The sequence below is a fragment of the Archocentrus centrarchus genome, chromosome 19 (genome assembly GCF_007364275.1).
Source record: "Archocentrus centrarchus isolate MPI-CPG fArcCen1 chromosome 19, fArcCen1, whole genome shotgun sequence".
In the NCBI taxonomy this organism is placed as follows: Eukaryota; Metazoa; Chordata; class Actinopteri; order Cichliformes; family Cichlidae; genus Archocentrus; species Archocentrus centrarchus.
This window is the reverse complement of record NC_044364.1, coordinates 17,198,614-17,216,771: the sequence shown is the minus strand read 5'-3', so window position 1 is coordinate 17,216,771 and position 18,158 is coordinate 17,198,614. Positions and strand designations below refer to the sequence as shown.

Here is an 18,158-nt window from a genome sequence, read left to right as displayed (position 1 = left end):
GAATCCTTTGAGGATGTTAGATGATGAGATATTCAAAGTATTTACAATTTTGTATTGAGGAACATTATTCTGAAATTGTTCCAAAATTTGTAGACTCAGTTTTTTGCAGATTGGTGAACCTCTGAACATCTTTACTTCTGAGAAACTCTGCCTCTCTAAGATGCTCTTTTTATACCCAGTCATGTTACTGACCTGCTGCCAACTAACCTAATTAAACCTTCCTCCAGCTGTTTCTTTCTAGTCATGCTTACTTTTCCAGCCTTTTGTTGCCCCATCCCAACTTTACCATCAAATTCAATATGAGCTAATATTTTTCATGAAATAGTAAAATGTCTCAGGTTAAACATCTGATATGTTTCCCGTGTTCTGCTGTGAATAAATCGTGGCTTTGTGAGACTTGCAAATCATTGCATTCTGTTTTATTTGGGGTTGTAAGTACATGATATTATTTCAGTTAGTTTCCCCTGTTTTTAAGGACCATTTTTTTATCTGCAGTTTTTTTTTGTTTTGTTTTGTTTTGTTATAGTTAACTATGGCTTGTATCGAGTAATAGCCAGTGAGATCTATCCAGTATATTTGATGCAAAAACTTTTGTACTTTTATTAAGTAGAATTATGACCTTTTCTTGTAACCATTATTCAGTACAAAACGATGTTTTAAACTCTTGTGTAGGGCCATTTTTCACACAATATCCCAGGGCACGGGGCTGTGTGTGAGTCTGAAAATCGGGCCCAGTTTTCTTTACTGTCTTATTATTGATGAAATATTCTGATCCCCTGTGGGAACCTTATGCCACCCCTAAAAAAAAATCCACAGGTCCGCTGGGTCAAACTGGGGACGCAGCGCCCTCTGCAGGATCAGCTTTCACGGGGGGGGAGGAGTCGCACGACCAGCTTTATAAAACGCCTTGATCCCAGAAACAAAAACAGTCCAGACAGACAGCTGCAGAAAGCGGAAAGGACACCACCGGAGTCTACCGACCGCACCGTGTAACCTCACCGTTGTCTTGGAGTTGAGCGCGCGGACGGTCCGGTGTTGTTGACGTCTGTGTCGGTTAAGAAAAGAGCGGAGAGGGGGACGCTGCCGCTGGATCTACACTGCAACGCATTTGCGCAGCACGCAACAACTACTAAGAGGCTGAAAAGCATCGCCATCAGTGTTTACCACAATGCCGTTTTCCGTTAACGGCATCCTTTGCACACTTGCGCTGCTGGTCCTGTGGCGGGCGGAGGAGCTGGTGGAAGCGTGCAGCTGCGCTCCGGTACACCCGCAACAGGCGTTCTGCAACGCCGATGTAGGTGAGTACAGCAACGGGGTCTGCCGCTGCTGCAGTTGTTGTTGTTTATGTTTACCCGGCCCGTGTTGCGCCAGGCTCCTGCACAGCTAACGGGAGCAGCAGCCGCTCAGCCTGGGTCGGGTTGAATGGGCTCACCCGGGCTGCTGGAAACCGCTGGAAAGCTTGAAGGTGGAGGTGGTGGTGGGGGTGTTGCCCCTCAAGGCCATGGCTGAGACAGTTTGCACTGCGCTCAGGCTGCACGCTTGCAGGCGTACGCAGATCCCATTGTCATATTTTTGCCTTGTCATGTTGATAATCTTAGACCTCCAAAATGTCTGCTGGGAAAGGAAAAATGGACACACACACTCTTCAACATCGCTATAAGGAGTTAGGAGTGCAGCTGTGACACTTATTGATAAGTTAATGATGACCTTAATAAACTTTAATCTCCCATGTCCACAGTAGGCAAACTCAAAGGACGTACCAGCACTTTATTAGCGTGAGAGCTAAGATACTGGAAGGCGTCTGGGATAATCAAGGTGAACATAAAGCCTCAGCTCTCAGTCTTTGCTCACCAAGCTTCACCCTCAGCAGCCTCAGGACGAAGCAGCGTCGCCTGGATTTGCAGGGCAACGTGGCACCAGAGAGGGAAAAGAGACAAGGAGGGAGCGAGCTGAGGAGAGGACAAGGGATGGGGAAAGTAAGGGAGAAATTTAGGAGGGGGGTTGAATCTCAACCACAGAATATGTCACACCACGAGCTTTCCTCCCCCACATTTTTTTTTTTTTTTAAATTTCCATCCCTGTCCAGTTTCTTCCTGCACGGGGTGGTGCTGAGAGGAATTACAGGAATGTTTCTGGGGTTTTCCCAACTTTGCTCCGGTGCAGTGTACAGACTCACACACACACAGACACACACACACACACTCTTTCATGGCCCAGATAGACAACTAAAGGCCTGCTGCCATGCACTCACACACACACACACACACACACACACACACACACACTGGCTCGGATGACATCTGGCCATCAGTTCAGGGTGTGTTTTAGAGGGAAAAAGCAATAAAAGTCACAGTGCAACTTAAAATATGCATGGTATGAATGAGAAAGCTGAAGCACACACATCCTTTTTTTTTTTTTTTTTTTTTCATCCTACTTTTGACTGTTTAGGCACCAAAGAGCTTGTGTGTTGGGGGGGGGGGGGGGGGGGGGGGGGGGGGGGGGTTGCATCTGTGTAATTTCTTATTGCAAAATGACAGCTCTATTTTCAGGTGTGACTCAATCTCCCACTGAGCTGGCAGGTCTTGCAGACAAGATGTCTCATGGGCAGGGTGTTTCATTTGTTTTTTAAAGTGTGTTTGTGTGTGTGAGTCAGGAAAGCTTTTGTCACAGCTGAGGGAGGATGCACACAAACGGCGACTGTCCGGCCATTAAAACCCCAGAAACATCCAGATGATGCAGAGGAAGAAGTGAAGAGAGGGGTGGATTGGGTTTTGAGAGCTTGGGAAGGGTGGGAGTTGGCTGAAATGTGCATGTAGGCAGCAACAAAGTGACATTGTCAAAAGTTACGCAGTCTGACAATTGGGATTTGTTTTGGTGGAATGGGATCCCACGCTTTGCTTGTTGATACACATACTGCATAGACAGGAACCAGGTGTGTGTGTGTGTGTGTGTGTGTCATCTTCTGTTTTCCAGGCAAAGTGATTCTCTAGGTCAGACCACAAGCCATAAAAATTATGCAGCGTTGTGCACCTACTATACAATCACACACACACGATATACATGTACGGAGACAAACATCCTCTTTTCATATAAATCTGTGCCCACAAAGGGGAACTTCCCATCAGCCCTTCCCATTCGAACTGTCCTCAGGCTGGTTGGCGGTCTGAGAGATCGGAGTCACCGTGCTGTCTGCAGAAAAGCAGCAGTGGACACCAGCACGTGTACACTTGTCCTTTTATGGAAATCCAGAAATGTCCCTAACACATGTCTTAAAACTATCATGACTCTTCTTTGGAGGATCATTAATAAGAACTTTGGGCTGAAAAATCAAATTAGTAGAAAATACTGATGCATAAAATAAAGCTGATACAGATATTTTCTGTCTTTAGTGACAGGGAAACAAAGAAATATTTACTGTAAACCAGCCTGGTGATCTTAAAGTCTTTCAGATCTTCACCACACCAATTCTAAACATTTAGCTAATGTGACATTGATGTGCACAACAGATGAACTCCAGCCACAGCCCTCGGTGAATATCTTCTTCTTTACTCATTAGCTGATAACAGATAACAGGGCTGGGAAATAATGTGCCTAATTTTTAGTGTTTGCACTGCGTGACTTAACTGTTGCTGACTTGACTTAGACTTAATGATACTTTTACTGCATAAAAAGGTTTAATTGTTCCCACTTTATTTCTTCGTTTTTCACAATAGCAAGAGCGCTGTCTGAGAGCATCAGAGAGGCTGTTATCAATTGCCAAAAGTCTTCAAAACTTTGGCAAAAAAAGGAAAATGGAAAGCTTATGTCCAAAAAGTGGCATAATACATCCAATTCCAGGCACTCAAGGTTGGTTTGGAAAAGTAAAGGCCTTTTATTAGTTTTCCAAACTCACCTTGAATGCCTCAAATTTGATGTTTTATGTCCTTTTTTTTAATTTATTTATTTTTAAAAAAATTTTTTGGGTCAGTGAAGACAGCACTAGACATCTAAGTAGCTTCAGGCTGACCTGGTGAGGTGTAAAGTGGTGGCTCAGTGCATATATCATGCACTCCTCAATGACCTAAGTAGGGTTTGATGGGCAAAGGCTGAGGAGTTTACCATATTTGCCTGTGTCTGCGAAAAAAAAATGGCATATTGTTACTTCAGGCCAGTCAAGTCAAGCTTGGCTTTCAATCTGGTACATCATCTGATTTCATCTTCAGCTGATCGCCTAGCTGATCCCCTTCTATGCATTTTACTGGCAAATCAAATCTAAGGTGTTCGGTTTAGAGTAAAATTCCTTCTTTCTCTGCAGGCTGCTTTACAACCCACCTCCACGCCAGCTCCTCCTCTTCATGCTGATTCAATCAGTGTCATGCCAGCTTTAGTGACTGTGTCGTGAAGACCAACCAGAGTAAACCAGAGCTCTCAGGTCTTCACACAGATGTTACCAGAGTGCTGGCTGAACTGTGTTTGATGGTGCTTCGTCTCCTTTCAAATGACAGGTTTAACAGACGGCTCACATACGTCTGGAGCTGAACAAACCACACTAAGAAAGTCGGGGATGATTTGGTGGTCACTGGCATATGAAAAAAGAAATGGATAGTCATGCGGTGGAGTGAATGGGGGGCACTTAGGATGTGGTGTGTGCGTGTGTGTGTGTTTATATGGAGTTTGCATGGAAAACATTGCGCAGTGCAACTGATATGCATGTAGAAGTCATTATGCGTCGCCCTGGTCTAAGGTTAGGGGACCGTTTGAAATGTGGGTCAGTTGGTGGTTTATGGAGGGCCTTCCTGGCTGCTGATTGAGTCCTGCTGATCAGATGACTTCTGGATCAACCTGCGGTGAAACTGCTGCCTGCAGGCTCCTGGTAGTCATGCTGAGTAGTCAGCCGCCTCTGCAGCACTCTGTTTACGCTGCACAGGATGACCCGTTCTGGCTTTATTGCAGGGGGAAACTAACTGAGAAATAAAGGTCTGCAACACTAAGGTAGACAGATAAGCTCCCATAACAGCAATCTATTGTGAATAACAGGGTAATTTCCTCTCAGTATTGTGTCCTTCTGCTGATTCTTTGCTCATTAGTTTGTGGCTCAGAATGAGGTCAGGAAATGAGAGCGGAAAAACTGGAAGGAATGCAGGAGTGAGTGCCAAACAGGTATACTGCTGTGTGTGTTTATGTGTGCTCTGGCTGCTGCTGCTGAACATTTGCATAACCATCAAAGTGCAAGTAAAATGTAGGGGTTTGGTTCTGAGGAACTTGGTTTCTCTAAAAACCTTAAAAAGCAATCTGTTAGTGCTCATGGTGCTGGTTCAAAGAAGCTCATTTATTCTTCTGTTGCACAAGAGATTTCTTCCTAAACCTTTCATCCGCTTTTAATTCTGGTGAATCAAAACCTGTTCTGCATTTTAGACTTTAGGGTTTTCTTCTTAAGGCAAAAACATACAACATATCTGTCGGTTGAGGAGGCTTTCCAACAAGGCCGCCTCTTTCATCATCTTCTTGAGGATTTTTACCAATAAATTGTAAGCCCGCTAAGCCTGACTCGGTCCATTTTGGATCCTAAACATGTGTGATTGTTATATTTTTAAGATTTGTTTTTTCTTAGGTATGCATGAAATGCCTGTGAAGTTAGCTATTGTATCTCATCACCCTACTATTACATTTACACATTAATAAACAAACTGAAAGAGTTAACCAAACTACAAAGCACAGCCTTAGCAGTGCAGTCACACATACGATCTGAACGTGGAGAGTAGGGGGAAAAGAAGTGGTATTGTGTGCAGGGAATTTTCATGGTGTCATGAATAAAGGTGTTTAAATCCCATCCAATTTTTAAGGCTTCTTATTAGTATACTTAAAACATTTAAAAATTTTGTAACGACTCACGAACGCCCTAAACCAGAAGTCCAAAAGATGCCGATATAATCAAGCACAGCCCCACAAATGCTGAGATGGCTTTTTCATGTGGGAAACCTTTCTAAAGGGTCATAGAGGCGCCTTCACTCTGTTTTTAGTCTCCACCAGCTTGCTGACTATGTTTCTGAGCTTATTGAGAATTTTTTTTTAAAACCAGCTGCAGGGTGACATGAACATGGACAGCTGGAGACACGATGACTGAGCAGTCAGTCCGCCTCCTGGGGTGCATGTGTAGTTGGTGCATTTTAATGTAAAGTCTCTGCAGACGATCTCGAGACGACCGTGACCTGGATGACTGAGAATCTAAAGACATTTTACATTACACTATGGTCATTTTTTTCCCCCTGGCAATTTTGGTTATTATTTTGGTTGTCACCTGCTAAGCAAACTAATAATGAGATGCATTCAACAAGAATTTTAATATTTGTTTACTTCAAGTGCTCTATATCATTGTAAATGTTTGTCAGACAAGAAAATATCTCTCGAAGATGTTGCTTTGCACACTTTTATCACTTTTAGGACGTTTCATAGACTAAATGACTGAATAGTACCGAGTTAAGCTGCATGTGTAGAAAACTCTCATCTTGCATCAAGGAGCAGGAGAAGGACAGACGTTAACTCTGGGAGCTGTGAACCTCCAGATTTGTGTCTGCTCTAAGCTGTAAACTGAACCCGAGAGTGTAAGAGCAGCAGTAGTCAACTGTGTGTGTGTGTGTGTGTGTGTGTGTGTGTGTGTGTGTGTGTGTGTGTGTGTGTGTGTGTGTGTGTGTGTGCGTCCTCTGTTCCTGCTTACTTTATGTTTTCCCCCCGTATTGCTCATATTTTCCATTCTGAATAAATGTCCTAAGCATAGTTGAAGCTTGAAGTCAGTCAGGCCATTAAAACACACGTGCACGCACGCGCGCACGCACACACGCATGGTGAGAAAGCAACCTTGTTCCAAGTCTTTCTCTGTATATCAGCTTTCAAGTTGTATTCTAAATCCTTAATTCTTGTCCTGTGATCGTTTTCCTGGTCATGTTTTGAAGCAGGAAGGTTTGTGCTGCAGGCCAAGTCATGTGTCTGGCCCTCATGCAGTGTTGGCTGATGGAAACCTCTAGTTGGGTTTTCATTGACTGGACTGCTTCAGATGCTGAAATTCATTTTTGTTGTGGTGTGTGTGGATGAGATCTCAGGCAGCTCTAGGGGTGGTTTGGGCTTTTGTTAACCTGTGATGTGGAGAATGAGTCAGAAGCAGAGTTTCCCACACATAGATCCTACTTAACTGGGTAACAGAGGTATAATAATGACCACCAAAGTACCAAAATTAATTTTCTTTTTTTTAAAATCTGTCTGAGAGAACAGCACCATCCAAAATTGATTTGCTAGTGGCTCTTAACTTGAAAATCCAGTCGCTCTATCGATATCATCTCCAGTCTCTCATCCCCACGAATGCTTTTACTTCAACTCCATTGTTTTGGACTGCAGTAGATGGAAAACTGTAATATGGAACTACTCCGAACCCACTGAGGCTGCAGTGCAGTGCAATAACTACCATGACCTGCTGCAGTACAAGACGGTGGAGTTCATCTACAGGGTGAGACGCTCGCTGGAGAGGCAGCTGATTATGCTGATTGGTTATTTGTCACAAAGCTACAAAGTATCCAAGAGGTAAATGGCAAAAAGAATAAAATACAGATAAAATATTTATAACTGTGTTCAGAAATGCTGTTAACTCATTAATTTCTCCAAATATAGTGGCCGCCCGTTCGTGAGTAGTAGACTGAAAAAATTTCAGATGTTTACTCATCATTATCAGAGACACTGATCATTGTGATAGCAGTGAACATTAACAGCTGCTTTTTTTTTTTCCTTCAATCCAGTGTTTAATTTTTAATTGTAAATTAAAATGAGTCTCAGAATTTGGAGACTCAAGCCAAATGGCTGGCAGGCAGTAAATGTAGTGCACTTTATAATGAATAGGGACAGATTTTGGACATAGCCATCATGCTATGTTACATTGTTATGGGACACACTGTAATCACCAGTTTTGCTTACATTACATCGGATCTTTCTGAAATCTGGAATCAAAAAATGCTGAAAGAAGAGAGTAAATATTATTGATTTGTTAGTTTAGACAATATATAATGTATGGTGTACTGTTATGCACAGTTTGGCTGCTAAGTGGTATGGCATCGAAGGCATGAAGGTAAATGTTTGTGTCTTTCTGTTTTGTTTACAATAATTCTTATTTATATTTCATTGGGCTTTGATGCAGCCTCTCACCTCAACCACTTTCAAGCTGTTTTAGCTCCTTGAAGTCCCATCTACATATAAAGCAATTTGCTACTCATGCATAGGGGTGGGTGATGTAGCCTCATTATTATAACATGACACTTCAAGAAAAATTGTAATGACTTACAGGCAGCAGCATTTAGAAGTGCAAGCGGATGCAGAAAATGCCTTTCATTTTTCTTTTTCACTGAGCTGCTGTCATTGATGGCACACCTCCTAATTTGAAGTGTGAATCTACTGAAACAAGATTCCAGCAGCAGCATTATAGTTCAACAGTACTCCACAGTATGTTTTTTTTTGCCACGTTTGTTGTTTTCCGCCTGTAGCAGGAACAGCTTTCTTGCATATTCTGCAGAGTTGGAGGTTGCTGGAGTAGCTCCCTTTTTAGGTACTAAATGGCCATTGGAGGCAGACACGTGGCTCTCGCTCTCAGACATGACTGGGCTCGTCTTGTTGTTGTGCACACTGGGGAATGTAGTCGCATGGCGTTGCTATAGCAGTTATATCGCAATGATAATTTTTGTCATGTAATACCAGTATTACTACAGATGATGAGTCACTCATCGCTTTGGGTTATGTCATCGCCAGCGGGTCACTGGTTTGTACTGACTGCTAGTTGCTTCCTGTGGTGACGCCCCTCTCAAGCAAACTTTCTTCTGAGCAGCTCCTCACAAACAGAAGATTTGAATAGCACACCTGCGATGACCATATATTCTCTCAGTATGGGTTTATGTCCACAGTTTTGGCCTTTTACCCAACAAACATCAACAGTTTTCTTTCTTTATCCTTTTTAGTGGAAAATATTTTGACCTTTTTTTGCTTCTACCTTTTCTTTCTTTGGTATGAAGGACAGTGAGTAAAGCTTCAGTGAATTTGATGATTTCCTGCTGACACTGTGTTTCTGTGTTTCCCAACCAGTGATTCGAGCAAAGGTGGTGGGAGAGAGAGAGGTGGATTCTGGGAATGATATCTATGGGAACCCCATCAAGAGGATCCAGTATGAGGTCAAACAAATCAAGGTGAGAATATCCTCAGTGTTTTAGTCAAAAAGGTGACAGTGAGTCTGTTTTTATGACCCCGTACACTGTGGTTTTCTTTCAGATGTTCAAGGGGCCCACCCAGGACATCGAGTCTGTCTTCACTGCTCCTGTGTCCGCTGTTTGTGGCGTTACCCTCGATGCCACCGGCAAGAAGGAGTATCTGATCTCAGGTGTGTGTGGCGCTCTCCTGTCTCCTTGTCTCTCTAAAGTGATATTACAAATGAAACCTGAAAATCTCAACCAACTTGTGGAAAAGAAGCAGCTTTATTTCCATTCTGCACATGTAAAAACATCCCTGTTTCAGTTGGGGGGGGGGGCTGACATATTTAAACGTAAAACAAAAAGTGAAAGAATACAAAGACCGAAACACAGCAGGAATTCAGAAACAGATAATCAGATATGGTCCTGCAGGTGCAAACAGCCATGAGCCATGAGCTTGGATAAAGAGTAGTGGGTAGTGTTGCATGTTAGTGGGACAGCTGTTTATGTTATTATAGGTAATGATACTCTGCTAGCTAAATCCTGTGGAGACTGGGTGGGACCTTGCCTGTTGTGGTAAAGCTTAAGCTCCAGAGGTATTTTGTGCCTTAGTGACTGTTTACATCTGCATAACATCTGCGTCATTTTTCAAGATTTGTAAACTCACAGCAGCTGTAGTCATTTTTAAAAAAAAGACTAACAGCACACCACATGACTACTTTAAAGTCAATGGAGTGGTGAATAAACCTTATGAAGTCAAAGTAACACATTTCAGCCAGTTGTTTACCTCTCTGACCACAGCTTTACTCTTTGGCTTTGGTGTCACTGCTTCAATAGCACCGTTTCAGTAACAGGCAGCTGTTTGTTTTTAGTGGAAAAGCTCAGAAACCCACTGTCCCAACGACAGATAAACACTGTTAGCGACAAGCTGGTGAACTGCTCATTCTGCTGCTAAAGCACTGGCACAAGCCAGTGTACTCCTAGTGCCAGTCCCAAGCCTATATCCATAACTGTGGGTATATGGCACAAATGTAACACTTTCTTTACTAGAGTTAAACATAATGATCAATACCAGCACCTAGTTACTTCAGGCCCCAGTCATACAGGCCTAAAGTCCGGTCAGCAAACCTCCCAGCAGCCACTGGGCACTAGGGGGGAAAAAATGTGTGTTCTGACTGATCTAGTAGTCAGTGGTCATGGACCCCTCTCTAGGCCTGTGTGACTGAGGCCTTAGCTAGTTTAGCTTAGTTTGTCTGAGATTCCCACTTGGGGTGTGAGAGATCCTGGGTCTTGTAGAGCACCCTTTCCCCATGAAATCCAGGGGATGGTTAATGAGACTGGACAGAAAGTAGTCCAGCACACAGTTCTCAGTTTAGTTTGAATGAAGCAACATTTTACAGTTAAAAAAACATGTTGTTCAAAGGGCGTTAGTAGTATAAGCAGGCTGGTAACAGAGTATGGATGGCTGAGTTTGCAGTCATTCATAAGCTCTGCTGGGTGTAGCATCATACTGAGCAGACACATATGAGTGTAGTGTCAGTCCCAGGCAATAGATGACCAGAGGAAGGTGTGAAATCACCGTGGCTCCACAAACTGCGTTCCAGAACATTATGTAATTTTTGTCTCGTTTTTCTTTTCCTTTCCTTTTCTTCATGATTTGCTATTTTTGTAAAGCTCTGCTGTCTTTTTGACATGTTTTGAGTTCATGTTTTTATATTTAATGCCCTCTATAATGTTATATACTATGCTGTAAGTGCCGGTAGGTTGCCACCCACAGCACTTCCGCACTAAACCTCTTTTCTTGAGATGTTGAACTTCAGTTCTAACACTGATAAAGACTTAGAAGTTTTTTTTTTGCCAGACTGCTTGAAGAATAAACTCCATCCATCCGTCCATCCATCCATCCAGTTTCTTATCCGATTCAGGGTCATGGTTTGCTGGAGCCTATCCCAGCTGTTATAGGGCGAGACACAGGGTACATCCTGGACAGGTCATCAGTCTATTGCAAGGCAGAGACAGACAACCATCCACACTCACATTGATTCACACCTCCGGTCAGTATAGAATCACCCCGATGTGCATGTCTTTGGACTGCTGGAGGAAGACACCTGGACTACCACACCACCATCCTGCCCTTCAAATATAGTCTTACCTGGACACAGAGTACCTCAGTAGTTTTCTTTGTTTGTGCCACATAAAAACAACACTCGCTTAATATTATTTATTTTTTTTGGGGGGGGGGTTACAGCTGTTTTCCAGTGGTGGTGCCTGTGATTATTTTATTTTTATTGTTTTTAAAGCAGCACAGGGAGTTGGCGTCAGAATGAGACACAGTACAGCGAGTAGAGGAGACACAGAGGATCATGATGTCATTCGTGCTCTGGTTTCCCCATCACAGACAGAGATGCGCCCACAAACACTCGCCCTTAATTACAGAGAGTTGTAAGAGGAGGAACTGCTGAAGCCAGCATTTCCTCTCTGACTCTCTTTTCTAAAGATGTAGGGACTTGTGCAGTGGGAAAGAAAGTTACATTTCTGCTGAGCAGGGCATCTTTCAGAATGATTCATCTTTGCTTTAGTGTGAAGGGTTAATGTTTTATTATTTTTTTTTTTTTTTTTTTTTTTTTTTTTTTTTTTTTTTTTTTTTCTTTTTAGCCTGTCATGTCTGGTAGATCTTGCAAGCAGAACTGTGATCTGAATGCGTTGTTGTGCCAAACATATTTGCTATTTCAAGATGAGCTCTATAGGTTCTCAATAGGCTCTTCTTGTTGTTGTTTTAACCCTTTATTTTATTTATCTGAGTTATTTTTCCACATACTATGTAACAGCCAGAGCTGACAGGCTGAAGAAGAGGAAAATAAAGAGAAGAAAAAGGGAGAGAGAAAGGGAGCAAAAAAAAAAAGGGGGAAAGAGCACAAGTCTATTAATCAGATAGTTCATCACTTTAACATATAAAAAAAAATACTATCAATACTTGCAAAAATAAATTTGTGTGTGAAAAACAAAACTAACAAAGCATGTTACGCACACCAACAATTTTGTTGAGTTGTGATTGAGTGGGCGTTTGTGTCTGTGTCATGTTTGTGTCTGTGTCATGGAACGTACTTACCAATGAGGGCAAAACGCTGCAGCTCCACCCATCAGAAGCCAGAGGCAGGTACGGCAAGCCCCCGGAACCCCAGGCCACCAGCAGCCCACCAAGGGCCAGGAAGACCCCCGGCCACTCAGTCCAAAGACAACCGCACACCTACCCCAGCAGACGGGAGAGGGTGGTCTCAGACGGAGCCCCCCCAGTCGAGGAGCGAGGGCTCCAGGGAACCCAAGGCGATGAGAAGCCAGCCCCCCCCCAGCGGCCAGCCCCCTGCACTGGCCGGCGGCAGGGCGCCCGGGCCCACGGCACCCAAGGACCGCCCGACCCTCCACAGAGCCCCCCCCCACGCCGAAGAAGCCAACGCAGCCCCGCACCGCACCCCCAAGGGGGGCAGGCCAGTACCCACGCCAGAACACCCAGCCCCACCCAGGAACCCCGAGGCACCCCCATCCCAGGGGGGTAGGGGGGAGGAGGCAACCAGCAAGGAGCGGCCAGGAGGCAAGGCACAAGGCCCAGACCCAGGTCCAGCCATACATACAAACACACCCAGACACCCGTGTACACATTTATACACAGATACTCATACATGCCCATACATACTTACCCACACACAGATATGCCATACATACACATTCACTCACCCACCCATACTCACGGAGACGGTGACAAATACACAAAGACACACATTCATCCATAGCTACCCACCCTCTGAAGGCGGGGCAAGTGGAAACCACCCCAGGGCCAACAGCGCCCCCAGGACGCCACCAGCCCGGTCCCCAAGGAACCACCCGACCCCTACCCCGGGCGAGACGCAAGAAATCGGGGTGTAAGATGACCCATCCACCCCTCCTCCTCCCCAACTTGTAGGTCTATGTGTTAATGTTTGTGAGTGAATGAGGTGTATAGGGTGCAGTTAAAATTGAGGGGACAGTTATGCCACAAGCGCCAACTGTTGGTCGTCAGCGCTTGCCCACACTGCCCCCCCAAAACCCTCCATGTCTAAAGTGCAAATAAAATTTGGAGACAGACAGTGACGAGGATCCGAGTGGGGCCACCTCAGCGGCCCATCTCATCAACCTCTGAGTAACATGCCTGCCCCAAAGGTCCTATGTGTATCAGGGTGTAAGTGTGTATGTGTTGTGAGTTATAATGACTAAAGTGCAATTAAAACGGAGAGGCAAGTGGTGGTGCAGCTCTCCACGTGGCCTCTCCATCCTACATCTGTGAGTGATGTGTATTCTGTGTGTGTGTGTGTGTGTGTTTGTGTATGGGGAGGGGGAGGGGGAGGGGGGGGGGGGCATATGACCAGGAAAAATCCTGGAAGAAGAGAGCCAGCTGGCCGCTGGCTCAATAGGCACCCCGACCTCCCACACCCCAGCACAGGGCAGGGGGAGGTGAGCCCGGGGCCGCGGTGACAGCATCCCGGAGCACTGCAGCACCCGAGGTTGGCGCCCTCGCCCCCACCGCAGAGGGCGGCCCGCTCCTCCTAGATGCCCATTCACTCAACAATAGACACAAACAGGCGACAGGACATACTGGCCTGGGCATGGAAATGCAGTGCCCAGTCCCCCCCAACCACCCCACCGCGGCCCCATCCCCCACCCCACCCCCCCCGCCCCCCACATTTTTTTTTGAGGAGTTCAGTGAAATGCGAGTCAGTTGCATGTGTGAGGACATGCATGTTGAGAGCTGCTCTCCCAGACAGATAGTGGTAAAGTGGAGAGGGCGCAGCCTTAACAGATCTGTAACCTCATCTCAAAATATCACCTTGTTTTGACTGGTGCCTCACATGCGTGAAACTTAAACCCAAGTTCTTGACTAGGATGAAGGGTCTGTGTTGATCCCTGCAGGCACCAGTCTGAAAAGTAACTTTTTTTTTTTTTTTTTTTTTTTTTTTTGTTTCCAGAACATTTACAATGATGCATCCTTGACTTGGTGGTGATGTTTACCTGCGTCTTGTTATGTCTGAACCTTATCTGTCACACGCCTCTTCTTTTCTTTTTTTTCTTTAAATACAGGCAAGGCCGAGGCCAGCGGGAGCATGCATGTGACCTTGTGTGACTACATCATGCCCTGGGACTCCTTGAGCACCACCCAGAAGAAGAGCCTCAGCCAGCGCTACCAGATGGGCTGTGACTGCAAGGTAAGGGCCACCTTCGCACATGTGCTTTATCTCATTGGGTTTTTAAAAAAAAAAGAGAGAGAGACAGTTATTCACTTCCCGCAGTAACATCCAGACATAACAGAGCAAACAAGATGAGGCATGATTCAGAACAACAAATATGAGATTAAAAGGAACCTCTTAAACGTGTTTCCACCTCCGTATTTTTAATACTTGGATTTTACAAGAGTAGCTTAGCATAATTCGTGGTTCAAAATAATCCTTGATCTTATAGTTCACCCGCAAGCTATTTTAAGTCTGCTTACTTCTGATAGGCTGCCCCTCGCAAACATAAGGTTTGAACATCAGGTGGCTTCTGTGCTCAGAGCCAGTTCTGTGTGCCTGTGGTGATTGTTGATTATGCCTTCACTATGAAATTACACATAGTCAAGGGTAGAAACAAGCTGAATCCTTAGCAGCTGCTTCACAGGGATTACCTGTACATATTCTGACCTCTTTGGCCACGTTTAATATGAGCATCCACAATGTCCTTTAAAGATGCTGGTGGGCAGATTTCCAGTCTTTATGGCATGCATGGGCAAAAGCCAGTTTAACCACTACCTCAAAAGCCAGTAAACAGCAGTCTTGTGTTACTGAATCTCAAGGCAAAGGACTGTAATAGGTGTGTGTTGTCATTTTACTCCGTTTCTACAGAAGGCGCTCTGCTTTTATAGCAGATCAACTTTTTCTGTGATGAACTACAGGGGTCTCAAACTCACGGGCCGCATCCGGCCACGCCCCCTACTTCCGGTCCGCGATTTGATGTCAAACACATGACAATTTGGCCCTTTAAGTTACTTTTTTTGACATTTCGCTTTCCCCTCCAATTAAGAGGAGTTAGCGAAATGTGGTTTGTTTTTTAATAAGTAAAACAATAAGCAAGTAAAGTTGACCTTGCTGTTGGACCTCGTCAGATTATAAAGGCAACTACGGCACTGAGCACGTGAAAGATATCCATCTTCAGGGAAATGAGTTGCCAGGAGCGAGCATGTCTGTTGAGGCATCACCGCCCCTGAACGCCAAACTGCGTTAAAGTCGCACCTTATGTAAACAGTTGACCTGAAATCTTAAATCTGAATGATTTCAGTCAGGAGGAAAAAACTTTGTGCACGTAACCGCAGCAAATCAGACTGATAAAATTACTCCAGATTACATGCTGTAACATTTGCAGTAAATTCCTGGTAGATGTTAGGTGATCTGAGAACACTGGTCCTTGCCAGTATCAGTGAAAAGTATCTATCAGAAGCAAAAATGGGACATGATTTAATAAAACCTAGAGGATTATACCTTATATTTGATATGGTTATGATATGATATGATATGGCATATTTGATGTGCTTTTGTAGCAGCAATGGTATTTAAAGTGATACCCAGCCCTGATAGTATGACGTTATAAAGAGGAGATTGTGGATTTTGTGTGTTTCTGCAGATTGTGCGCTGTCCCTCTCTCCCCTGTGAGATCTCCGCACCTGAGGAGTGTCTGTGGACAGACCTGATGATCGAGAAGCAGGTGCACGGTCGCCAGGCCAACCATTATGCCTGCGTCAAGAGGGCGGATGGCTCCTGCTCCTGGTACCGCGGTGTCGCACCACCCAAAAAGGAGTTCCTGGACACCGAGGACCCTTAAACACGTGCGACTGCACACCGCAGAGCCTGACGCAGATAAATGTAAACAATTCCATTGAAATTTTAAGTGATTTTTTTTTTTTTTGATAATGGAATAAAAGGCAAAACTAATGTGACTGAAATGACCTGCTGGTCTGAAAACAACCTTTAGCCACTCTTTTGTTGTTTGTTGTCTGTGAGGCAGCTTTCGCCCTTTTGTGACTGTAAGATACTGTGGGGAGGACCGGGGGTTGTTCTCAGACACAGCAGCTCTGTAAAAACCTAAAACGGCATCATGAGACATAGACTGGTCAAGTGATGTAACTTCCTCCTGAGGCTGGCGTCAGGAGGATAAAAATTCTCAGTGAGACAGAGCACTTCCTGCCCCTTCAAAGCTCTTTTAACGGCTCTGATCTCGACCATTCAATCCCCAATCTTCAGATGACCATTGGTTACCCATCACGTTCCTACTTTTATTACCTCATTCTCCATTTTTATTCCAAAGCCAAATTCCAAGTTGCCTTTTTTTTTTTTTGTGTTTGTCTATATGATTGTGTGTCTCTCTCTCTCTCTCTCTCTCGCTCTCTCTCTCGCTCTCTCTCTCTCTCTCTCTCTCTCTCTCTCTCTCTCATGGTTTTCTCATCTTCTCTGCTGGGAACTGTTTCACACCCATGCATCATGCTTTCTTTAAAAATACCATGAATCATCTTGCACGGCTAGTGATCTTCTCTGGTTTCTTCGGGTGATTATTGCGACCGTCACCGGCCTCACTGGACCAGTCTATGCTGCGTGAAGATGATGCTCTAAATTTAAACACCACCTTTACACCGCCCCAGAGTCCAATCCAAAATATCTCAAATTATTCACGCTTCCTCCTCCTTTCTTCCTGAGATCTTCACCCCCACCCCCCCCCCACCCACTTTGTTATGTAGCTGTACAGTATCTATGCATATACTTTTGTTGTTACTTGATAATAATAATAATAATAATAATAATTATTTACTGCTTTAGAACTAGATTTGCACTTTTTGAGGATGAGTTCCAGTAAAGACAAGAGCCTGAACACTCTGATGTGACAGTTATTATCGTTCGCCCCGACCGACAGATCCACCTCAGGTGCAGATTTTTCACCCATTTTGAGTGCGTTGGTGATTCATATTCAGAAAACGCGAGCATATTCTTGCTATCTTTGTCATAACATATAAAGTAGTACTTGCAGGGAAAGGGAAAACAAAAAGTGGATGTGTGAAAGGTTTGGATAAAAGGGATCTTTTTGCAGATTTTATGTGTGAAAGAGAAACAAAAAGAGCTCCTGGGATGTTATTACAATGTCTTTGTATTATCTGTTGATTGTAAATGCAAACAGCAGTTTTCATGATTTGCCAATATATTCTTGCAGACAGTTCATTTAATTAAAAAAAAAAAAAAAAAAAAAAAAAAGGTCTTTATATGCTTAATGTTAGCTTTGACTTTCCTGCTCCTTCCAGTTATTAATAAAAGCTTTATCGCTGTCCTAGAAAGCAGTTACTTAAAGTTTACAGTGCTGTTTTATACATCTCGAGCTACATTAACAAAAAAATATATATGATGGAGTATTAGAGGCATAATTTAAAAGTAAACTCTTTCCAGTTTCCATTACTTTGTATTTTTTTTTTTTCAGTGTTATTATTATTATTATACTTGTTCTGATGTTTGTGTGTTTTCGCTGTCTTTGTCTACGATGTCTTTAGCTGTAGTGTTGAGAAGGTCCTCTTGCGCTGGAGTAACGTGAGAGTGAGAGTGATTAATCCTCTTCAGAGAGAGGTGTAGAGAAATGGGAACCTTGTGTGAATAGAGGACTGTGCATGTGTTTGATGCTTTGTGTAAGTCCAGGCGAAGGACAAAGTATTCAGTATTATCAAATAAAAAAAAAAAACCCCACAAGTTTCAAAGAGTATGCTCTGCCTGTGTTATTTCTCCTTAAGTAAGTACCACATCCTGCATGTACCTGTGTGGGATTCTTTTGACTTCCTCCCACAGTCCAAAGACACGCATGTTAGGTGAATTGGTGATTGGTTCAGTAAAGCTACAAAAGGGCTATACACACACTCATGGCAACTTTATTACT

The 18,158-nt window shown here is 44.0% G+C and overlaps 1 protein-coding gene across 1 annotated transcript; it reads left to right on the top strand.

Annotated features, from left to right (window-relative positions):
• Positions 1–1,168: 1,168 nt before the first annotated feature.
• timp2a (TIMP metallopeptidase inhibitor 2a) lies at positions 1,169–17,502 on the top strand. The gene is made up of 5 exons (XM_030755078.1): positions 1,169–1,298; positions 9,094–9,194; positions 9,277–9,385; positions 14,304–14,428; positions 15,876–17,502. The coding sequence occupies exons 1-5, from the start codon at positions 1,169–1,171 to the stop codon at positions 16,071–16,073; spliced, it is 663 nt and encodes a 220-aa protein (XP_030610938.1). The 3' UTR covers positions 16,074–17,502.
• Positions 17,503–18,158: the final 656 nt, after the last annotated feature.

What these genes read in the sequence shown, in the direction of transcription:
- timp2a (XM_030755078.1), top strand. Translation starts at nt 1,169, where the DNA reads ATGCCGTTTTCCGTTAACGGCATCCTTTGCACACTTGCGCTGCTGGTC. An exon ending in ATGAGGTCAAACAAATCAAG is followed by an intron (nt 9,195 to 9,276) that starts GTGAGAATATCC and finishes GTTTTCTTTCAG; the next exon opens with ATGTTCAAGGGGCCCACCCA. An exon ending in GAAGGAGTATCTGATCTCAG is followed by an intron (nt 9,386 to 14,303) that starts GTGTGTGTGGCG and finishes CTTTAAATACAG; the next exon opens with GCAAGGCCGAGGCCAGCGGG.